The 25,189-nt window shown below is 47.6% G+C and overlaps 1 protein-coding gene across 1 annotated transcript in view; it reads right to left on the minus strand.

The window, feature by feature from the left end:
• Positions 1 to 25,189, minus strand: part of DIS3L2 (DIS3 like 3'-5' exoribonuclease 2) — a 180,499-nt gene that overhangs the window by 17,841 nt on the left and 137,469 nt on the right. Inside the window, exon 15 of the mRNA XM_059479223.1 lies at positions 19,199 to 19,278. Within this exon, the coding sequence (XP_059335206.1) occupies positions 19,199 to 19,278 (80 nt within the window). The remainder of the gene's footprint in view (positions 1 to 19,198; positions 19,279 to 25,189) is intronic.

Genomic DNA, 25,189 nt, shown 5'->3' on the forward strand with positions numbered 1-25,189 from the left:
TGGGAAAGAGTTTGCAATCCTCCAGAAGCTGTGCAGTTGGGAATCCCAGTCCTGCTTTCCATAGATCTGTATCAGATCCAGTTTGTCTTTCCAAGGAGCCACCAGGTCTCTAAGATCTCAGCTCTCAGAGGCAGCTATGATGCCAAGAGCCCTGCTCCCATTCTGCAGAGTCACAGGGAAGGGATAAGGATGGATCACTAATGCACAGTGCTGTCCTCAACTACCAGGTCTCACGAGAGCAATGACACCTGGGCTGGCAATCCTTACATCTGGGAATGCATTAAGATGCTCCCAAGCAAGGGAGTGCCCAGCCACCTTGGGCCAGAGCAGGCACCTGAGACCTGAGTTTTCTCCAGCCCATGGTAATTTCGGGTGGGTGAATGAGCTCAGAGCCAGGCTGGGGCTGGGATGGGGCAGAGGAGAGAGGAAATACCTCACAGCCAGTGTCCAAGCTGGGCAGTCCACATTCCTGAGACGTGCAGTCTGATATGCCACTGGCTCCCAAAGCACAGCTTATGACAAGACACATAATATTAATGTCATCCAGAGTCTGGCTAGGAGGAGAATGGAAAGAATTCCTGAATGAATGCAGACAGTCCCTCTGCTGACGGGAAAGTCTCCAGCCCCACACATCAGGCCAGCACTGCCTGTTATCAGACTGCCTTTCCCACTGGAAGGAGGAAACAGGAATGAAAGGCACTTTTCCTCACCATTTAAAGTTTATGCAAGTGATTTATGGGTCACAAAAATTAGCAAGTGCGTTGCTGAGTGCTCCACACAGCAGCGTGTGTTACGTGGCTGCTGACCAGAAATGCCAAGACCCATTAGGTGGAAGCAAAGGGCAGCATGATGGAAAGTTAAAGATGCTTTTTGCCGATTTAATTAATTAGCCAGGTCTTTTCTCCATCCCCTGCAGCCTTCATTAATGTAATGTTGAAGTGAAGAAATATTAACAATTCAGACAACACATTAATATTAACACAACACCTGCAAAATGCAAGTGTAAGTACATTAGGTAAACATGATCTTAAGCCATTGAGGCAGAAATAATATTCTGACATTTCCTAGCCTAAGTATCCTGCAGAGATACTGTCCATCACTTATGCTGCCTTATAAGCCATGGCCCCTAGTACATGGGGGCTCTTCATCTGTTACTAGTCCCTGAAATGATGAGAAAAACTTACATTTCCATTAAGATATTTACCCGTTCCATATGGAAAGTGTCTTACTAAAGCCATGTCATGAACCAGAAAGATCAGAAGGGATTTTTAAAAGGATTTTATCTCTGTGCCAGCAAGGGATGGAGATAAAACCTGAACCTGATAGCTTGTAAATATTAACCTACACTTGGGAATGCTCCAGAACATCAGCTTTCTATTATGGTGGTTTCATCTGAGACAAGTTTTCATTAAGGGAGGAACAAACAGTTAATCACCCAGAGAACTGATAGTGCCACAGGGAGTCACAGACTGCTAGAACCAGCCTTCCTGTTTCACATTCCCCATCAGCTACTGTTCTCCCAGACATTCCTGCTGAGGAGATATTCACATCCTGTGTGTGCTACACCCTTCAGCCTTTGGACTTGCTTTTTCCTAGTTTACCTGGCATCAAAGAGTTGATCACTTCCAAAGAAGGAGATAATCTGATGGTCAAGGGGGAAATAAAGAATACTGGATGAACATTCCAGACTAGAAGCATACTCTGAGATAGTCAATGACTGGGAGAGCATACATCTCCCAACCAGGATGTGACCCAGGGACAAACAAGGAGTCTGCAGAAACTCATTGAGAGATTAACAACAAAAGATAACAAAAAAAGTGTTCAAAATACCAAACCCACGGAAAGTAACCTACTTAATCTGGCAGCCAAAGCCAGTGGTGGCACAACAACTCAGCATACACCCCTGATGTTCATGAAGTGGAAGTCAGGCAGTGACTTGCTAAGTAATGCCCTCTTCTGGTGCAAGTCTCTGATCCAAGCAGTGCAGAGTAACTTCAAAGTTGCATTAAGCTGGCCTTTTACAGTTGAGTTCTAGCAATCCCCACCTTCAACTTTCTCACAGCCTCTCTGGGTGCTTGTTCCAGTTCTTAACCATGCTCACAAACATTGTTTGGGCTCTTGGGAAGGGACCTCCAGGAGAAGCAATCACCCAGACTGGCCAGCCTTCAGCAAGGGCATTGCCATTGCTCAAGAAAAACGCTGCAGATCAAGGCAATCAGAACGACCACTGGGACCACTGGTTCTGAGAATATCTGTGTCAGAAAAACACATGTAACTTAGCAAGTTCCCAAGGTCCCCAGCAGACAACACCCAAAGGTAGCTGCTCCCTGGCCATGGGATGCTCTGCTGGGGGTGCTGCTTTCCAGGCTCACAGCATTTCCATGGGTTAGGGCTCACAGCACTGCCCAGCATCGCTCTGGTTCAACCTCAGATTTGCAGTTGTAGCACTGAGTGTGGGCAGGTTAAGGGGAACAGTTGTATCAATACAGAGCGAGGGATCCAGCTGGCTCTGGCTGTATTATTCTTGGTCTGAAATGATTGCAAAGCAATCATGAACCTTCTGGTTACCAGGACTTTCAAAGACATGGAAACCCGAGGGGGAGGGAAGCAAGGTATGGGGGAACACTAACAGCAGATTGGGGTTAAAACAACTGATAAAAATTGGCAGGGAAATGAAAGGGAAATGGGCCACAGAGAATTTGGGGGGTGATGTTTTCTAAATATGCTACTGAAATACTCTGGATAACTTCTGCTTTCAAGCAGCCTCTTGGCAGATTACAATGTCCCAGAAGGTTTTATATCCAGCTCCTACGATCTTAAACTAAATATTAGGTGAGAAAAACATGCTTCTAAGGAAAAGTCAAACATAGCCCTGAGTGAAAAACAATGATCAGGAGAATGAACATATTGGGTTTGCTGAATATACAACCAATATCCATTTTCTTGCCCAAAAAATAAAGCCAAGGGAATAAAATGCAGAGATGAGCAGAATGGAAAAGCTGCAGGAAATTCAGGCAGTCTCCCCTCACCCCACATATTTCCCCAGGCAGGACTCTCACCCTGTCTGGCCTCAGCCAGCAGGCTTGGAGCTTTGCCTTGAATTCCTCAGAGAGCCTTACCCACTCTGCAGCAGGACAGGCTCAAGGTACAATGGGTCTTTTCCATCTGTAACTTCTCTCCCTTGACTTTTATGTGCATCGATTCAAAAGCTGTTTGATTTACTGATGCAGGGGCTGTGAAGAGTCTAGTTTGGTCTAAGGACAACCTGAGGTTAAAGGCAGCAGTGCAATTTCACCACCCTGTCCATTACAAGAAAATGTTCAGATCTGGATTTACAGTCATGTTCCAGTGAGCCCACACATCATGGCAGGCTAAAATTAGTCTCATTTTCACAATGGGATTGAGTAAAAATGGATCAACATCCCACTGGGGCTGGACACCCCATGGAGAAAGCCATGGGAGCAGGTCCTGAACGGCACCTTGGGGGGTGTGTGGCTGTGGGTGACAGAGAGCTCTTTGTCCCCAGATGGAGCTACTGCAGCCAGATGGCAGATGAGGATAGACGAGGCAGTTTCAATGAGACCATAACAAGTGAGGATGAGTGGCATGGGACCTATCACTGTAAGCAAGGGAGAATTGTATCCTTCAAGTCCAGAGATGGATATGATGACTCTCCAGAGCAGCACTGCAAGAAAGGACTTTGTAATGTGTCCCAGTCCCTCTAGTGTCTGCAAAGCATCAGATGCTGCTGGGTGAATTTAGCAAATACCTCCTTCCCTGATTGTCACAGTCATAACCTGGTTATTCCAGCTAGTTCCTCCACTGACTTTTATGGATCCCTCAGCTCCATTTAAGACCAGAGAAACCAAATCTAGATCCATGATGATATGCTGGAACTGCTCCTTTGGGTTAGTGTTTTATTAGACGAAAGGAAGCTTGGTTAAAATGAAGACCTAGGTGCAATGAAGAACTCTTGCAATGTTACCTTGCAGCTCTTCCAGAGTTCAGCAGCACAGATCAACCTCCTGAAAAAAATCTACCATCACAAGAAAGCAGACACACAGATCTGTCAGCACATTTGTGCTGCTGAAACTTACGGATCTCAGCACTGGATCATGGTAAGATTTGCAACACTGTCATCTTGCAAAGCCTTGGCAGTGCCTTTTAATCCTTGGAAAAGGAGTACTTCAGGCATCAGTTCTTGACTTTGCATTTGAATGTTGCAAAGCCAAAACAAAACGTCTCTTGGAGCACAGGGCATATCCTAAGATGCCCTGGAGCTTTCTTGTCCTACAGACATTGAGTAGCAATCTCCAAATGACAAAACAGAAATAAAACCATATATCCTCATGCTTTGGTGAGCCTCCAATCCAAGCCTGACAGATACCTGGCTATGAGTGCTGTGTCTCTCAGACTGCTTAGCACTTGAATAAACAGGGGAAATGTACATTTAGTAGAAGCCCGGGTTTATCCCTTTCTCTTCCAATGAGCCCTATTAACTCTTGGGGAAAAATCCTTTTTCCCCTTTGAGACGTGTACCCTGTCTGTCACCAGCAGGCCTGGTGTTGTGTAAAGTAACCAATGAGCAGGAAAAGCCCAAATTAAACCCCAAAATCTTCAGTGACCCCAGGCCTGGAGCCAGCGATTGACCTGCTTGTTCTTACTGTTTCTTCCCTTATCATTTCCTGTAATTGGAAGAATAGGGATGATATTGCCTGTTCTCCTGATCCCTTAGTCATCCCAAACCATTGAAGTATCTCTTGAATGCCCTTGGACTTGTTGCAACATCATTGCTGCCTACGTGAAAAATCAATAATGGACCATATCTGAGGGCCATACCAGGTGGGAAGTTTTCACTTTTATAACTTGGCCTCAGGGAGACAGCAGACTTCCCTAAGGAGTGGGTCTAATCTATGTATTGGGCCTTTGGCTCTCTACCAAAGGTTACTCAATAACATCCAAGTAAAAGCTTTGGAAGCTTCCTCCAACTGATCAACCTGTTGAATCTGGACAGTTGAGAAGGATGGTGAAGCTCCATCAGATACCCTTCACTGACCACTTTCAGCAGGGGACAAACCCACTCAGAACCACTGCCTGCAGCAGCAATATGACTGTGCCAAGAGGTGTTAAGAAAGGTGACACACAATAGTTAAAACAGACAATCCAAGTACCTGGAAAAGGGAAGGGATTACAAGAATCTGGTAACCACCACAGGGGATACAACAGCTTCTCTTACTGCCCACACTTCATGTGCTCACTTACTGCTGTCTGGACATGATAGACCCAGCCGCTTCTGTGGATGCCTGTGGGAGCATGTCCCTCCACAGCAAGGGAGGCACCAACCCCACTTCAGCCTGGCCTTGCTCCATATCACACCAAGACAGATCCCATATGGAAAGGAAACAGTTCGGGAGCGAAGCATGGATGGGCTGAATGTCAAAGCATGGGAAATACAGCTTAGGGTACGTGCAATCCAGGCACATTATACCCTCTTTGAAACTCACTCTCCCATTGTTATTTAACATCCTGAAGTTTCAGCCAGAGACTCCCATCCGCGCCCCAAACTGGCCTGGGTATGGCTGGGAAGAATAAAGGGAGCTTGAAATGAACTGTGGAAAGATTTAAGTGCTCTAACTGCTGCTTTCCAATACAATTTTCCACTTGGGGCAGGGGAAGGGAAGGAGGAAAGCCTGACAGTAGTTTAGAGCCAGTCACAATTGTGACAGGTTCTTCTTTTCCATTTCCAACCAGCTCACAGGCAGGAGGAGCACTTTAATTTCCATTAATTATCACAGCCTTATTCCAGCCCAGGGTTTCAGAGCAGCAGTGGCAAACTCTTAGGACCTGTGAGGAGCAGGTCCTGCCTCAAAGTGTGCTATACTACCCAGTGCACTAAAACTCTATAATTCATGGAACCAAAAGCTACTGCAACTCTTCCTAGAGTACCTCAGTTTGCAGCTACTGAAGGCAGTACAAGGGCATCTCCTGTAGGCAGCACCAGTTCTGTCAGAGAAGAGGGTCACACAAACAACTTCTTGCACTCCAGACTCTGAGAACAGGTTAACAGCCATTTAACAGATGGATCTCTTGCACACCCAAGCTGTACACACAGAAAAAAAGGAGATTAACAGAGGAGTAGATTACTTCTGTCTCCTCCCTGGCAACCAGAGACTCCTGTTGTAACTCTACCGCCACGTGAAGTTTATGGCATTTATCACTACTGATCACTGGATACACAGCCTCAAAGTGCAGGCGTGGTGTTTAGGGAGATGCAGGCAGCTCAAACACACAGTCCTCATGCAACTGGGGCAAAACTCTTATGAAATATTGCTACGTGGTTTCTCCCACTTTTTGGCTTCATTACAAACTATCAATGAACATTATTTAAAAATAGCTGTTACATTATTTAAATAGCTGTTAACATTATTTAAAAATAGGGACTAAGATGCCCTGCACAGGCACATGCTGCCCCCTGTCCCTTCCTGCTCCTCTGCCAACAGGATCCATCCTCAGCTGGTCTTCCCTGCTGATACCCAGTCGCTGCTTCTACCCAATCCCAGCACCCAGCTGCAGGTACCATCCCCTCATGCTCACTGATGACAAAATGTGCCATTCTCCATTCCCCAGCTGACACCAGACCTTTCCAGAACTGCCCCCTCTGACACTCACAGGTATTTTGGCACTGAGTAACGAAAGCAGGGAGATGCTGCTGCTGCTGCTGGATGCAGCCAGACCTGCTTCCCAGGGACCCCACAGTCACCCCAGCAGATGCTGGTGAGCATGAGGGATTCAGGTGCTTCATGGCTCTGAGTGGAAAATGAGCCCAGCCACAAGCCCTGTTTCCCTGCCTGCACCACCTGAACAGCTGATCCCTCCAGCTGTGGCAAATCTACCAGTCTGGAGCAGGTGAGGGGCAAGCCTACATCTGCATGGACACATCCAAAAGGAGGAAGGAGGACTGACTATGAATTAAAATTTAGAGTGACTGGGATAGCTCACACAGCAGCTCCACATTCAGCTCTGAGTCACACAGGATCCAGCCTGGGGAGCAATTACTGGTGCACAAAAGCTCTTGAGCTGCAACAAAAGAATGGCAAGGAGCTTCTCATCAAAACCCCTTGAAATCTTTATCTTGCCCACTTAGGCTTGGGAGGATACTTCCTTCTGCTAAGAGAAGTGAAGCCTCAGCAGAGCATTTGGGATGCTGGAGAGGAAATGTCCAGTCAGGGGTGAACAGCAGCCATTGCAGCACAGCAGCAATGACAGCCCTGACAACATCATCCCATTCCCATGCCAGCACTTGGGACTACAGGAACTACACTCCATTAGGAACAAGCTGTTCCCCTAATTCAGTCCTCCTATCTCCTCTGTTAAAACATTTTCCTGAAACTGTGTAGGACTTTGACTAAGCAAATGCACTTTGGCATCTGAATTCAGCCCTCTAGCTGCCAGTGCATCACCCCCTGCAAGCCCAGCCTGGGCTACTGAGAGCCACATGGCAAGAGGAAATCCCCAAACCACAGACTGCTCCCAAATCAGGTCTGTAGCACCAAGGAGCTCCCCACACTTCAACCCTCCTCTCTGCATCCTCACACTCAGAGCTTTTTACTCTACAAACCTCACAGACTGCTCTAGGACTGAAAGGGAATTACATTAGAGCAAGCACACGCCCAGCTGTTCATTTAGTATGTGCTGACAGTCTCGTTTTGACTCCACTTTCTACGTTTAAGGTGTTAATGGGAACCTTGATGCATTTCAGAGGGAACGTGCACAGATAGAAGACAGATGCATGAGGCTAAAACCTGGCTCCCAGATTTCATATCAAATGCTGGATTTGTTTATATCCATATGATGCAATCTCCATAAAAGCAATCAACTACCACCAAAAGGAGATGTTTCAATATCTGCATAGCCTTCACGCACAAGGCATTAGGGTTGCTTTTATGATGCAGAATAATATAATGGATTTCTTCCACAAGTTCCCAAATGCTGTTATTAAGTGTTGCTTCTCTAATAAAATATGCTGCAACATACAGCAGTACATGATGTGGCATTTACACTAGCCTTTTCTCCATATAGGACTTGCTGGCTTTTAACAAATCTGTCTCTTCTATACACTACAGAAGCACAAGATGAGTAATTATGTTCTCTGCTTAATAATGTTTTTGCACTGGCCAATTTAACAGCTAATCTCCACAAACCTATGAGATAGTCCCCCAGCAGCTAAATTTGCATGTTGTAATCAAGTCTTGCTATTAAATCATACTTTGCAACAATAGCTGAGCTGCCAACGACAAGCAGCAGCTCTTGGCTCTTGCACTGGCACCATGCAGGCAAAAGCCCTGGATAAACATGCACAAAGCCTCACTGCTCTGCCAGCTAGGAGAGCATCCCTTTGCACTTTTGGGAGCTTGGAAATGGCTACACCCATGACAGATCTCAGGACAAGCATCCTTTGTCTCGCTTAGCTCTCTGGTCAGTCAGCTTGCAAGCTGTTTTCTCCAGGCCTGCCTGCTGCTCTCTGCACTGATGCAAAGCCAAACTGGTTTGGCTGTGGTGTGCTCTGTCATACTTCTCTGACTGCTTTTTATGGTGTCCTTAAAAACTGAGCATACTGTGTGCAACAGAGAGTTCCCTTGTGGTAAAGGTCCTGTCTTGGCTGCATGGGCAGAGCAGCTTGTGCAGCCAAGCTGTGATCAGAGCACTGCACCCTTCAGGGTTAGCCATGATCCTTGAAAATGCCCTGCCCGATTTTCCTATTTCTTTGCTGTCCTTGTTGATCACAGTGCAGCAAGAGGATCAGAATCAGTTCAGTTAAATGTCCCTGTTAGTGTCATCACAGTTTGGATGAATAGCTGGTGTGACACACACATTAAACAGATGTTTGATCTCCCTCCACTGGCTTTGACCAGGGACTGATCCCCTGCTCTGTACTTCCCATTTGCCCTCACAAAACCTCATCCCCAAAGAGACCCACATAAACTCCAGCTGAGCTCAGCACCATATTCTTGCTCCTGTACATTCACTGAAGCAATGTGTCCCTTCTCCTCTGCTTTCCCACAACCTCAGTTTTCTCTCAGTGACTGTAAATATCTGAGTGACCTGAGTGCGTCTGTCAAAGAACAGCACCAAGAGGCAATTCCTCTGAATTCCTGCAGCAAACATCACTGCTCTGGTCCAGGCTGTTACTGGTACCAAAAACTCTTGCTCTGAACCATATTCTGACTCTCTGCAAAATGCTGCAAATGTGCAATAAATAGCATAGTCCTTTTGAATCCTGCCTTTTGCAGTACCTTTACCAGAGGCAGAATTTCAACACATCAACGTGGATCAGCCCCAGCCTGGCCACATCGATGATGTTTTTCTGTCCTAATGATTCTTCCTAGGCATTAGCACAACATTTATTTCTACCTTGCCCTGTTCTTCCCATTTATCCACAAATCTGACAAGGTCTCCTTCCTTTTAAAACACAGGGAAAGGAGAATTTCTCACTGGAATAGGCTCACTCTGTGAAAGCAGAAAGATCAAGCTAGATTCAATCTGTCTCACTAATTGTTGGAGGCTGGAACTGACCTGGGGCTGGCCTGGCTGTGAGTGAGCATGTGAGCAGAGACAGCCTGCTCCCAGCTTCTCCTGCTTTATGCTGCAAACAAGTCACACCAGACTTCTTTGTGCATGGTGGACCCTGTCTGCTCCTGTTACCTGGACCCTTGTGCCCAGCCACATGTCACCAGGCAGTGCCTGTCTGCCAGCAAGACTGCAAATGAGCACTGAGCTTAAATAAAGCATGAACCACTCCTTAAGGATGACTTATCCTCACCTCACTTTAGATCCTATTTTACTACAAAGTCCTTCCCAGGAGTACTTCCAGAGGGGCTAAGCCAGTGTGGTCTTCCTTGAAAGTCAGGACAATTGCACGTGTAGCTAAATTGACTATGTTGTCATTTTACTGTACATTTACATTTACATTTACAATTTACAAAACTAAATTGATTATGTTGAGATGAGCAGAGTTTGCATCAACTCTTTTACTACATCAGACTGTTTAACCTGGACTGTCTCAGCAAAATGAGATTATGCCAGAGATGCAACATGTACAAGAGCTGTGCTAGGGCTGGTTTTCACCACAGGGATGGTTGATGAGCAGTCGAGATGTCGGTCTCTGTTCAGCTCAGTGGAGACGGAAAGAAATATCTGTGAGCAGCCCAGAGGCAGGCAAGAGCTGTGCTGTACAAGGCAGGAGTGAGCAGTGATCTGATCAACCAGAGATGTACAGGAACAGTTCATCACTGCTGTGCTCAAGTGTCAAAGTTACTGGAGGAGCTGAAGGGCAAAGAGCAAGGAAAGTAGGAGGGGAAGAGGGGGATCCTGCACTGCTCAGCTCACCAGGCCAGTGCCCAGAGTAGTGTGGCCATGCAGAAGCAGGAAAGCCAGACAAGACCTGAGCCAGGCTAAAACCCAGGCTGGGCTCTGCACCGTCTGTACCAGCCAAACACCATGTGCAGGTAATCGTGCCCACAGCAGCAGAGCTTTGCAAAAACTGAGAGTTGAGTGGCAATGATAAAAGTCCACTTTTTTTCTATTCCCTTCTTTTTGATGATGGCAACGTGCTTTATAAATGCTAATAAAAAAGCCCCCAAGGATTCTTGAAGGATTCTTGCTCCTTTTTGCTCTACAGAGGGTGGTGGAGCAGAAAACAGAAAACGTGACTTGCCAGAGACCATGCAAGGAACAGCCTCTGAGTTGGGAGCTGATCATGGAGCTCCCACCCCACGTGAGCTGGTGAGGGGTCCAGTGGGATCAACAGAGAACTGGACATTCCCAGAGGCAGAAAAAGCTTGCAGCACATCTTGGCCAGTAATGAGGCTGCTCATTTAAGAGTGCTGCATTTCAGATGAGACAGGTGAAGGACACAAAATTTAAGATGTTCAAAGCTGTTCTGAGGTATTTCAAACCAACTTCCATTAAAATTAATGGAAACATTAATGCAAAGTACACTCAAATCCTCAAGCAGGTTCTTTTCAAGCAAGATCTTTCCATTAACTTGAAAGGAAGTTGCGCCCAAATCCTCTTACATTGCTGGGAACATCTGAGACAGGCAAAGTCAGGTTACAAATCCATTAGGCTCCAGACTGAGTAATAAATGGCCAGTTGAAAGAGGTGAAAGTGCTAAGCTGTGAGAGGAACCCCACTCAGGGTGACCTTGAGTGAGGGGCTGAGCACACAAAACATGCATGTGACTTGGAGTTCCTTTTTTCAATGGAGAAGAAGTAGGGAGGTGTGGAGAGAGTGGAATCCATTGCCAGACTGATGTAGCTGCTCTGAACCGTGGGAAAAAAAACATTGAAAAAGCAGCAGGACCAAGAACAACGCTCAGCAGTAGCTGGAAAAATAGAACTGGGACCTTAGCTGCTCAAGAGAGGGTAAGAAGAGATAGTTCCACTCTCACCCTCTAATTTGTGAGGACATAATTTCAATAAGGTCCATGGAATGCCCAACTCAGCAGAGTATATGGAGAGAGGAGTAGTATCAGTGCAAAATTGGTCTTTTACACTAACACAGAGCAACGTGTCAGGGATTTAAGACTGGAAGGATTATTTCACCAGCTGATGCTGTGTGCCTGGACGCCTTTAGGTAGCTACTACTCCATTAAAAAAGACTTGCAGGGTCTAAAACACGTTCCAGAAGCATTTGTCCTTGAAAGAGAATTCACTGTTCCTCTCTTGGCCCAATTTCCCAGTTAATCTCTCTTGCCTTTCAAATGTGTGCTTTATTTCTAATCTGAACCCTTCAGCTTTCAGCCAGTAGCTCTTTAAGAGAGAGCAATCCCAGCTGGCTGACAATCCACTGGGTTACTCCAGCTCACACTGCCCATGCCCTGGGGAACCGAGGCACTCGGTGCTGCACAGACCACAGAGGTCCTGCCTGTGGCAAACCAAAACCCTGGCTCCCTCTGGGCAGACAGCACAGATCCAACAGCAGGATGCTGAGCAGGGATGGCAGGTTTATCCCCAAGCAGAGCATCCCTCAACACAGCCAGCTCCAAGTACTCCCTTCATCACCTTTGTTCTTACCCCACTGTCTGTCCTTGCAAGGAACTCTCCATCCTTTGTACCAAAGCACCTCCTGACAAAGCAAAAGAAGGCAGCACATCCTCTCACCCTCTGATCCAGCTTGTAACATCCCAGGGTGGCCACCAAACATGCTACTGGCAGAGAAGTCACTCTGCACTCTGCCTATACATTCAGTGACACAGAGACCAGGCCAAAACAAGGACACCATTTCCCTAATCATTAAGAAAAAGACATAGAAATCCTACTGGGAGAGGGATAGCTAGGGGGTCTGGTGGTTTTTCTAGCCAGATCCCAGCTCAGGAGAGTGCCTTCCTTGACACAAAATCAATTCTGCAACTAGGGTTCATGATGAAATTGAGAAGTGCCTCTTGTGGAGGGATGATTATTCATTCTTTCTCACATCACATCTGTCCTCTCCCATGTTCATAAGGGCTAATCACAGACTCATCCAATTCAGGGCTGCTAAGAAACCCATATGCACAGGCTGGCAATTCAAGCCCAGATATAGCTCACTGCCTTGAGCATTAGTCAGACACGTACAGGCCAGGGAAATGGTGCCGAAATGCTGCTGAGGGCTGTAAAAAACATATTGTTAAACAAATGGATGTGTAAACAGAGCTCTGGGATGACACATGGAGACAGCACCTCTGACTCAATTACAACTGCAGCTGATGGTCTCACCTACCTGACTGCCACCAAATACCCAGACACCTAACACCGACACAAGGAGGTTTTACAGCTCCTTCCCAAGCAAACACTGAAACAGGTAAAATAACAAACTCCTTTGATTCAGTCTAGGGAGAGAAGAGAGGTCCCACACTCACTGGGATGTGAGAGCCCAGTCCTTCCTGCCTCTTGTGGGTGGGAGCACACACTGACTGCTCTGGAACCCTGATGAGGATTTAAAGAGGGCTACTGGTCACTGTGGGATACTGTGTAAGTCCCCAAAGAAAGCTTCAAACATTTGTTTGTAAGGGATAAGTTTATGTTCAAATCCCATCTGCCTGCTCAAGAAGAAGGCAGGTTTCCTTGATCACCTTTTCCATTTGCATCCTCCTCATTGCACTGACACTCCAAGGATTTGGCAGTTACTATTTCTACAGCTCTGATGGACTGGAAAACTATTATTAAGCAGCAGGGTGGCAGGAGCAGACAGGTCTGTGTCAAGAAAAGCAGCTATGTAGTACCTGGGCAGAGCCTTTTGCAATAGTCATTTTACCCCAGCTAGGAATGGCCACAGGGCCCCTCTGGAAGGAAAGAACAACTCTCTGCTCCTCAAAGTCTCAAGTGACAAAGGCTGCTTTGCAGCTTATGTCCCAACAGCCTGTGGAGGTGCAAGACAGAAAACCCAGCTCATGCCTTAGGCAGGAAGGATTCCATATCTTTCAGTTTTAAAGGTCAACCTCCAGACTTATTCTCCTGGACAATTTACCCTTCACTGAACCAATGCCAAAACCAGGAGGACTGGTTTATCTCCATGTACAGTGACAGAATAATTCACCAGCCTTGCTGGCAAACTCCAATGCTCACCCTCTGGCAGGTGAAGGGAGTACTTGTGTAAAGTTTAGTGTCAACAGAGAAATGGAAAACAATACATGGTATAAAAAAAAAAATTCCAATGTGCTATCCTATCCTTTATTTTCCTGGCAATTGCAATGATTTTGTTTTGTTCTGAGATCTAAACAAAGCATTTCACAAGTTTCAGGTGAATAACTGCTGCAAGAAAGCATCTGTCCAAACCTGTGACATCAAGGGACATGCAGACATGCACATGGATTCTCCCCATGAAATTCCAGTCCACCTCACAAGACAAACAGGAGAAGATGCCACTTTCAGAGACTTCTCTAGCCCTGCAAGTTGGAGTGGGGCAGAGCATGATCACTAATTGGGAAATCAGATGCCACCAGGGGAGATCCTTTACACCAACAGAAGCAGTGCTCATTCACTGGGATGTGTACCATGAAACAACCATGTAATAAGGTAGGTCAGACACCCAGGGACTGTGTGAGCTGTGCAGCAGCTCCTTGTGCAAACAACTCACTCTGCAAGCCCCAGTTTCTCAAAAGGAACAAAAACACGGTAAGCCTGCCAGCTCATTGCAGAACAACCAGGTCCATGCTAAAGTCCAACACATGAGCTGTACACCTGGGAAGTATCCCTGAAAACAAATCAGCAGGCTGTGTCAGCTGCTGTACATGTTTTCTTCCTAGCACTGCCAGTCAATATCTCTTCTAGCAAAAAAGAATAAACTCCAAACAATTCTGCTTTGCTTTTTCAGTAAAAACAAACCCTCCCAAACCTCGACCCAAACTCTGTTTACACCAAAACTGCTTCAGTCCTGAATAGGAGCAATAAATGGAGTGAGCTAAAGTGTTAGTGACAAATAACCCATTCAAACGATTCCAGCATAATTATAGGTTGGCTCTCTTGATGTCACATTGGGTACATCACTGCAGATATTACATTCACCTTGTGAAAAGATTGCACAGAGCAGCTCAGTTGGTAACCCAAACAGCATTGTGTATCATGAGTCTGTCAGCATCAGGAGTGCATGCACCCTGGCATTTGAAGTCCTGGTGTTTCAAGTGATAATCCAATGTACCAGACATCACTGATCTCTATATAAAAGGGGGCACCACTTTTCCTTTCAACTGGAGCTGTTTTTCACTTCTCATTCTGAAGAGTTGTGTGGTGCTGCCCGCAAGTGGCTACACTGCACAGCAGCTCAATCTGCAGCACTCTGGGTCCCCAGAGAGAAGAAGTGATCAATACTCCAGTGCTGCTTTTGTATGAGGTCTCTAAGTGCTTCCATGCAAGATGCTGCTCCTCTGGGTTTTGAAATTACTCTGAAGAGAATGTGAAAGCCCCCACTGCAAATTCATAATCCTGACACAAACTGCAGCTGCGGTACAGAATGAAAATGAAATTCATTGGTGAGATGCAAGCTGGTCTATTGGCAAAGGTGGAATCTGGGATGTGGGGAAGGGACCTCAAAAACAGACCCAAACCTCGACCCTGAGGGAGCAGGAAAATCATATTAGAGAAGTACCAGCTGGGGACAAGGAAGTGTCATACTTGACAGGGATTTACACCTCTCTGGTGGATCTGGGATGGCAGAGACCCCGAGCCATCTGAGAAAGGTGGCAGTAATCAGTGCTGGGAGGGAAGACAAAGGCATTTGAAGGATCAGACCTGCTGTGGGTAGATGGGCAGAGTCTAGAAGGTCTCCAGAGAAGCATCTGGATAGTGATGGTGAGTGCAGAGAACAGATTGCATTTTCTATTTCTTGGATACAGCCAAAAGACACTGAACTTCTTGCAATTAATTTCTTCCAGGGGGATCTTGAATTGGCTTTGGCTCTTCCTGCACACAGGCTGGAAGAAGTCTTTCATGCTGAGCTGTAACATTTAGGACTTCATCCTTCCTGCTGCCTGCAGCCCACAGGAGCAGGACCAGGCACGCCAGGCAGGCTGGCTTCAGAGTGGGCAGCTGGAGCTTCCTCAGCACAGCCCATAACACATTCCTGGAGCAGGGCCTTGGTGAGGGCAGTAAGACAGGATTCATGAGCCATGGTGGGTGTGAATGAACTTGATGGTCCTTTACTGCCTGGCTGGGTTTTGCAATTGGATCCTGTGCAGGATCAGAGAAATCCAGCCTGTGTCAAGTGGCAGTGAAAGAAAGCCAGTCCCACTGTCAACACCTGATATGCGCCATGTCAACACCTGACAGGATGCCTGGCAGGGCTGTCCCCTCCTTGATGTCACTGCTCCAGGGCCATCTGAGGGTTGACAGTATGCTCCTGTTCCAAGTGTCACCCAGCACCTGTCACTGTCTGTCTCTGTGTCACAGCACAGTGCTCCCCTCACAGGACCTGGGGCTCTGGCCACCACACTGACTGATCTCCATTAGGGAGAATTTAAGCAACATGACTTAAAAATGTGAAAGCACATTGCTTGCTTCCGTCAGGTCAGGCCACTTCCTCTGGGGCCAGGAAGGACTGACAAGCTGGAAAGGACTGGATGCCCAGGGGATGAAAACACCTAGGTCTGAGCAGGAGGAAGGGGAGAAGTGATGTCCCCTGGTCTCACCCCTGCGACTGCAGGAGCAGTAACAGCTCTGTTCCTCCATACAGCTTAAGGCTGCCACTGGGACTATCAAGTGCCACTGGATACCTATCTATTATACCAGGGGTTGGAAGGGCAGGGCAAGCAGCTGGGGGCTCAGCACCTCTTTTGCTCTCAATCCAAGGCTTCCAAGACTTCCAAGGTTCCACTGAGTCCAGTCCACCCAAAGTGCTTGGCATCCAAGGTGGCACTGTGCCCATGAATGTTCCTGCAGACAGGCAGGCAACACACAGCTGACTGGAGGAGGAACATATCCTTGGAAGGGTTTTATCATTTTAAAGGGAACAAATTCCAATTGATTGCCCTTGTAAGAGCCTGCATGGTACTTGCACTTCTAGCCTAATCAATAGAAATTTTAATTGCTCTGGTAATTACACTTTCAGCAATGCTGCAGTCCTTTGTTCTCCAAGTGGGAGATCAATATCCGCTGTTCTCCGGTGGCCCCATCTGGCTGCAGCCTGGAACAGCATTTGCCACTTGCAGGGGAGGGGACATTCCATCAGTGACCAGGGTGACACCAAGCCTTGACACACACAGCCTGGCTGGTGCAGATCTCTGGGGCACAGGGTGCACTCCCCAGGTCAGAATGGGTTTCTGCCAGAATCACCTCAGAGTCACCTCAGCTTTCTCCTGTTAAAGCTGCTGCTCAAGAGCTTCACACATCTGCATGCCTGCCATAAGTTTTTCCCTGGAGCAGGTCCCAGGTCTGATGCTTTGCTGAGGGCACTGGGCTCTAGGGTGCACATTTCCATGCATAAGCTTGCAGTGTGTCACCAGTATTTCTTCTCTGGGCTGTAAATGGTTCCAAAATAGAATGTAGACACCAAGGTTATGTTGCTTTAGCTTCTGACTACATCTTCAGCAGGCAGAGGAACTGTTCCCCCCTGAGTCCTGATGGGTACTTTTAAAGCCTGACTTTACAAGTTACCCTGGAAAATTACTATAATGAAGAACCATTGTGACAAGTGCCATGTTACTGTATGGACATCAGATTAACCCTATGGCAGGCCCAGTGCTTGAGAAGAACAGTCTCTGCTTTGCTGACCAGGAGCCACGTCTGGTGCTTCCCAACACTATTCAAATTTAAAGTTCTTGTGCTTGGTTCCAGAACCAAGCACATGTTCAGCTCAAGGGTGTTTTACCGGCAAGAACACGTCAGCTGTAGCACAGACCTTCATGCTTCAGCTCCCCAGCCCAGGACTGCCAGAAGCACTGGGCTGCACAAAGGGTTTGGGGGGGCTAAGTGTGTGTGCCAACCTAGCAAGGCTCTCCCTGGGAAATGGGATCCTGCTCCCCACAGCTTGATCAAGCAAGCTATGAAATACAGACTATTGCATGAAGGTGTAATTGCAGTGTGGATCTGTCAGGCACACACAAAGTCTGGATTTACTTGCAATTGCACTCATCCTGCCTACAATGTATTTTTTCAAGCCATGATGCTGGCTGGCATGGCCCAGGGTGGCTCAGCTCCCATGCCTGCCAGAATCGCAGGACACAGCCATACATCTCTCAATCAACAGCTGTTAATGTGACACAGCTACTTTGGGCCTCTCACAGCTAACAGCAAGGTTTCCAAGAAGAATTGCTACTGGCCTTAGCACTTAAACAAAACAGTTCTACTCATGTCCCTGGAGTTTGCTCAAACAATAGCAGAAAACACCCACTGGAGCCTGAGGAGAGGAGGGTCCGTGGCAGAAAAACCACAGCTGCTGATTTTTGATATATACACCACACAATTAGAAACACTGGTCTATAAACATCCTCAACAAAGCCTAGCACGTCTGGGGGGGGTTTCTTTTCCTCACTGTCCATTGTGTGCCACTGCCTTTAAAACCCGCAAAAACAGAGGCTCCTCCCTTGGTGATTTTATGCTTTGGTGCTGAACTGCACGTTGCCCTGTGAGCTTGGTGGTGCTGGAGGCACCAACTCTGCCCACACAAGGCTCTGGGCCTGGGATACTTGGGATGGGACCATGTACCATGGGTGCTAATCACCCACCCACAGGCAGGAAGGAGTCTGCCACAAATGACCTCCCTTCCTGTTTAAATATTAAGATTTCTCAGCTAAGACCCCGCTCTGTGCATTTGCAGATGTCCCTCTTCCTTGCTGGGACTGCTCTTGTTGGCCTTTCTGAGAAGATCTAATTACAGGCTGTTCTGTTCATTGACAATTTCATATACTCTCGTTTTTTAGGTTAACTTGAATAACTGGCAAGAAGCAGAACTCCATGGGTGGAGTAACAGGCCATGGATTTATGACATGCTGGTATTCAGGGCGAACACAGAAATATCCTGAACTCTGCTGCTGCTGTCAATTTGATAATGAGAATGTGATTTGAAATAAAAACATCTTGGGTGCCAATTCACTACAGCAGCTAGTAAAAATAGGCAGAATACCTAGAAATAGAGGACTCTGTGCTCTAAACACATCCAAAGCTTGAATATCATATAGTATCTTACAAAAACAGAGCACGTGGCTGCACTGGGGCTATGGTACCTCCCAGGCCATTCAGTGAACCCCTGCATGAGCCCCAGCAGAGAGAACAGGATGCTCTGTGAGTCCAGCTAAGCGCAGGTGAGGGCTCTGCTTTCAAGTGCTCTCAGCCTTTGGGTGCTTTCCCCCAGGCCATGCTCCCAGAGCCACCCCAACAGTGTAGAGTGTGAGTCACAAACACCCTTGTGCAAAGCCTGGGTGAGCTCTGTCAGAGCTCGAGGTACCCAATAGCAGGCCTTTTAGACAAATAAAAGCAGCTTTTAAAAGCTAGAGAAAAAAAAAAAAAAACAACAAAAAAACAAGGGGCTGCAGGGCCTCGTGCATTTTAAAGAATCTGGCCTTTACAGGAGTGTTCCCAGTTTCAGGTCAAGCCTGGGGTCTTCTTTAATCTACTTTTAAGTGGTACAAGCAGTTGAAGTAGTTGTGATCCTTTTTCCAGGAGGCAGGGCAGTCTCCTTTCACTGCACCTTCCCGTGTTTGCTGTGTGTAATCTTCCACAGGACTTACCTGTTGCTGTCCCGGTACTGATAGATATAACAGCCCTGAGGCATCCCACTCTCCTGGTCCAAGGCAAACGAGAGCTTCATCTGCACACAGGAGAAGGGGTGTGGGACAATGAAAAGAGAGAGAGAAAAAAAAAGGCAACATTTTAGGCTCTTGATAATTACAGCAACTTCAGGCAAGGCTTGTGGGAGAAAGCTTAACTCACCAAGGCTGACACGCAAACACCGTGGCCTGGAACATACTGTGGGGTTCCAAACCTCAGGGAAAAGTCACATGCATTGCAGAAACCTCTTGCTTTTTCCACCCTTTGTTACTATAAAGTGTTCGTGGTTCCTCTGAAATGCACGGGTTGTAACAGCTGAGCCCTCCAAACCCACCCACACACAGCACCCTCAGCAGCGCGGCTGCGGTTCCCCTCAGACACTGCGCAAACGACTTTCTCCAGCGGCAGCTGCAGTTCCCACGAGCCTTTCTCTGAAAACCTTCCCGGCTCCATCTCGTTCCTCCAGTGCATTAGAACAGAGGAGAAACCACAGAGGGAAAGGTGACAGATTTTTCCTTCTGTGCAGAGTTATTAAAGAGCTGTTAGAAGGGTTTGCAGTTTGGATCCGCCTCCGGCAGCAGGCTATAATGGGACCTGGAAGCTGCTTTGGTTGCAGCTCCAAGAAGGCATTCAGCAAGGGTTTTTGGATTTCAAACACAGCTTGTTTTATTAAGGGGGAAAAATTAATCCTCTTTCAACAAGCAACAGAATGGTTCTGTGGGGAGACTTTTTTGCTGAAAATGTCTTCAGTGATTTTGTACACTGAGCTGCCTAGAAAACAGCATGGAACTGAGTTCTGCAACAGCCCTGTACATCCAAGCAGGTCCTCATTACCCTGGGGAAGGCTGCTGGCCCCCAGGTCAATGTCCCACCACTCTCACAGCCATGACCCCTGGGCTCAGCTAAAGAGCTGCAGATCTTGACCAGGAGCCAGCAGGGAGAGTAAGAGGGGCAGCATCCTTTAGAGAAGGTAGCTGCCAGTCTTCATGCATGTTTTTGGGGTCACAGAGATTACTATCAGCAGGGCTGTTGCCAGTGCTGGATTGTGCAGGACTCCTGAAATGGTCTGGGAAGATCACCACATGGGCTAGAAGTCAAAGGAGATTTGTTATGATGAGCCTGACCTTTTTAAGCAAAGAAAGGAGGAGAGCAGTGTTGAGCCACTGCATTTGATCCCAGACTCCTCTCCTCTGCGCTCCAAGAAAATTGCTAACTCAAATTAATGGCTTATTCAGGAATGAACACAGAATTAAAACATCTTTCTCCTCTAGGCTGTAAAGAAACCCTGTGTGCTGAATCACTAGATGATGCACTGATTTTCCCTTCCCTAAAGAGTAGCAAAGTCACACACTGTGCTCTCACTGACCCAAATAAAACTGCATGCCAAGAAATCATTGAAAAATTCACCACCTTGAATACTGAGTTAAGAACCAAGTACTAGGCTGAGGCCAAATTCAGCTGAGCTGCCTTGACATCCACAGCCCTACCAGTGTAAGGCACTCTGAAACAAGCTCGTGAACACCACAGAACATGAGTGCCCATGGTACACACATCACATTTATAGCACTGTCAAGACAGCGAGCTCTTAACACTCTCCACAGCTCCCCCTCTTGCGAGCCCTGATCTTGCACCAAGCAAGGTCACTCAGAGCCACTCTGGAGAGCAATGTTCATGGCAGGACAGCAGGGCTGGCTGGGGATGCTGCTTCTGGCCAAGACCCATGAAGCCTGGCTGTAGATACAGCCTCTCCAGATGCTAGGATGGCTCATGGCAGCTACCACATGGGAGCAGGAGGTCAGCAAGAAACAAAGGAACCTCCCCAAGACAGACAAGCAATCACCTTGCTGGCCATATGTGCTCCATAAGCAGAGTCCCTGGTGCGGGGAACTGAAGGAGAAACTGGGAACTGCTTAAAGCCATTTTTTCTGGGCCAGGTTTTTCCAAAGCTTTCATGCTAGGATATTAGGAAGCATCTCTGAGTCCAAAGGGACAGCAATTATTGCAGACACAGATCCACCAGATCCTTTTCTCTGTGGAAAAGGCGCTGCACCAGAGAATCAGTGGAGACGAAGCACAAAAGGAGTGCAAAATTTGGCAAAATTGTGGCTTTGGCAACTTCCAACAATAATTTGATCAGGACAAACTCAGGAGTGCCTGAACCTCTTGCAGCTCTCAGCTAAGTGGGCTGTGGGGTTACACGGACTGAGCATCTCAGAGCTCACCTGGGCTCTGGGTGCCCAGCACAGCTCAAGGGTGGAACCACCTCTGTGCAAGGACACAAATCCAGGGGGAGGGAAGAAAGGAAGGAAGGAAAAAGGCTGGGAAGGAAAACAGCCTTGTTTTGACAGGCTGCTAGGGAAAGCCTTGGGGCAATCAGGTATGGGAAGGTGACCTTTCCACTATCTGGGGGGGATGAGATCCCATGGAACCTGCCTACCCCAAAAGGAAAGATCACAGTTCCCAAAGATAACGGGTTTTCAACTTTCTGTTATTTCAATCCTTCTTTGTCTGCTCATGATATTCCAGACAAATAAAACACACCCTGCTTGGCAGGCTCAGCCATCTCTGCATCATCTACCAGCGCCAGCAAGGCCTGGATAGTGGGGACTACACATGGCTTGACCAGCTGGGTCAAAGCTGTCAGGCAAGAGGATGTTGCCATCACCCACAGTGACAAGAGGACCACACTCAGAGAAAGGTCAGGGTCAGGCTGTCACACAGAGAGGTGTGTAACTAAAGGTCTGTCCCAGCAACCAAAGCTCAAGGCAGCTGTCACTGATTCACAACCCATGCTTTTCTGTCGATCTGCCCTGCTCATGCACTGTCATGGTCAGCCAGGAGGGGGAAGACCAGGAGTCCTTACAGACCCCAAATGAACAGTCAAGCTCTGACTGTGCAGCAACCAGCAATGGTCTGGCTGCCTTTGCTCCTTTGGTGGTATTTGGCCTCTGCAGAGAGCACAAAGCCCTCAGGCAAAACTCATCACAGCAGGTAAGGCAGCTAGGGAAGGACTAGCTGTGCAGGGAGCACACTGGGAATGCAGAAACTATAAGCTTCCTGCTAAGCTTAACAAGGTTGTTCACACCTACTCAACATCTTGCAGTTGGGTCCTCTCTGGCACTGGAGCCTCGGGAGAGCTCCACTGGCCAGACTCTGTCACTTCTGCACTGCCCTGCTCACTGTAAAGGCACTCATGCTTCCCAGCACATCAGTGCTTTGGAAGGCCAGCACAGATTTTTCCTCTCATGCTAATGCTAATCTATGAATCTAATCTGTGGCCTGCTGCCATAGACTTCTGAAAACAGAACTCAAGTGTCCTTTCCCAGCTCTCTGCACTCCTACAGCGCTGCTTCTCTCTGGTCCTATCTTCTCCAGAAGATGCCCTTTCCTTGTGCCTTCACTCACAACACACAAAACCTCTGGTTACTTCTGAATCACAGAAGGCTGCAGGGCAAGGCTGGGACAAATGTCAAGAGCTGATTGACCACTTCATCATTCTTCTGACTTTTGCTGCAGCAAGGTCACGAGACATTGAGAACCTCCTGCATACACAAGGCCCTACAAATCCAGCAGCCTTTTGCAATTACCCCTCTGGCACAGCTTTAACTCTTAACCAATTTGACAGCATTGCTCCAACACCACATTGCTGCTTTGAAGCTCCTTTTTGTGTGTGTCACTGTTCCTTGTCAGAAGGGGCTTGCTTTAAAGCCAGCAAACAAGCCAATATCACAGCACAGGGAAAGGCACTGCTCTCAAAAATATTGCATTTTATACCTGCAGGGGCAATGGGGGACTGAAGTATCTTAGAGAAATGCAAGTGCAGGGTGACCCCCATCACAAGGGAGGTTCATCAGATCAAGGAATCTTCACCATTAGACATATGAAATAATTTCATTTTACAAGACTCTGCTGTGCTTCCCTGGGAGAGGAGGGGGAGAGCAAATTTCCAGTGCTGAACTCTGGTGTGATTTGGCTTGCACTGCCCCCTTTGGTAGTGCAGCCCTGGAGCTCACATGCTAATAAAGATCCCTTTCCACTCCAGTGGCTGTGCGCATAAAGGAGCGTTCGGCAGGGTGTGTGCATGAACTCAGTGGGAAGGGGAGCTGGAAGGCAGCCATGCTGAGAACAGAGTGCTGCCTACCAGGAGAGCCCCATCAATAATTGAGACGTCAGAGGCACAGGGAGGTGTGTGAATAAGAGCTGTCAAAAGGAGTAATTTGAGTCTCTTTGGATACAGTGATGGATAGGCTCACTCGTCACCACACACAACTGCAATACACCCGAACAGAAGAGCAGCAGAGCACTGAAATTCAAAGGGGCTGGGGCAGGTTGTTTGATGGGCAGGATGCTGCTGACTCCATGGATGGGAGTATCTCTTTTAAGGCACCAAGCAGGTGTGAGCACACTATCCTGTGACTGGTCAATGGAGTAAGAGAATGTACTCACAGCACACAGAAGGCCTCACAAATCCTTGGTGTGGTTTGGTGGCACGGCATGTACAGCAAACTCAAGGTGAAGGCAATGCCACCTCCTTGAGGAAAACCACCTTAAGGAAAGGCATCTCCTGAGCTCACATAACACTTGTGAGCACATAACACTTGTTTGTACAATTACTCCACTCTTTGGATGAGTAACATACTCCCACTCTCTATCCCTACATCCTTAAGCCAAGGATGCAGCTGGCTGACAGCAGGATGCTCCTTGTTTCCCCATGTGCAGACACTGATGTGCTTCATCTGCACCCAAAGAGCTCATCCCACCCTCAGCATAGGTGAGCAGACTCTAAACCAGTGCACAGATATGAGACACCAGTGAAGCAGAGAAGCAGCTGCCCCTCAGTGCACTCTGTGCTGCCTGAGCCCCGAGGGGATCCCATGCCCTGCTCAGGCAGACAGGCCTTGGTGAGAGTGTCAGGGAAGCTCCCCACATCTTGTGGCTTCTTCCACCAAGGCTAAGAAGAGATTTTTAGAGAGAGTGAACAGTGCTTCACATCATCACGGACCTCCAGATTTGCCTGGGTTTTGGTGCAGCCAGCAGCCATCCTCATTTTAAAGAATGCTTTAGACCTGCAGCAGCTGGGGGCTCGGCCATGCAACAAAGCCTGGTGTAGCTCAAGAAGAAAAGAGCATGAGGAGCACTCCTGGCTGCTGAAACACTGCCAGTCTCCATATTGACCTGACTGGGCAAATTCTGCATGCCCCCCTTGAGTAAATGGCTTGGCTTGGATCCTCTGTTCCCAGCCTTGGCTCTGAGCACCAAACCTTTGTCATGAGATGAAAAGTTTTCCCTACACATGCACTGTGTCAGAGAGGTATTATCGGTTCAGCTGGGGAACCAGGTCAGACCTGAGCTGTCCCAGTCACAGGGCGATGTAAGGGCAGCCTCAGTTGGAACTGGTCAAGGTAATTCCACTGATGTAGGGGGAATTCAAGCAGAAAGAGTTCACCCAGGGCAAGGAGGCGAGGCAGAATATGAGCCTCTGAGACAAAAAACAGGGAACTGATCTAAAGATCACACTGAAAACAGTTTCCTGAAAGGCAGGGCTTCTTTTTCACCCCGCGCATTTAACCAGTTTTAACCCCATTTGCATGGAAGTCCAGAAAGACTGGTATCTGCTCTGAGTTGGAATAAGGCTCCCCTCTCCAGCAAGCTCTAGAAAGCTTTTTAAGAATAAACTTAGTCATCAAGCAGGTTTTTATGCCCCGCCCAAACTTTGGTTTTGACCCGAAAAAGAAATAGTCCTGAAGTCCTGACACTCACTTTTAAAACCACAAAAAATGAGCCATGCTCCAGTAACGTAATCACAGAGTTTTCTGGAACCTCATCCCTTAAAAATACATCCATCTGCCTCCACGCAGGCCATCAAACTCAATCTTGTTCACAATGGATTTCCCAATTCCTGCGTGCTGGAAGCACTGCAGCGGTGCTGGCTGTGCCGGCTGGATGAGCCC

The sequence above is a fragment of the Ammospiza nelsoni genome, chromosome 10, assembly GCF_027579445.1.
Source record: "Ammospiza nelsoni isolate bAmmNel1 chromosome 10, bAmmNel1.pri, whole genome shotgun sequence".
Lineage (NCBI taxonomy): Eukaryota > Metazoa > Chordata > Aves > Passeriformes > Passerellidae > Ammospiza > Ammospiza nelsoni.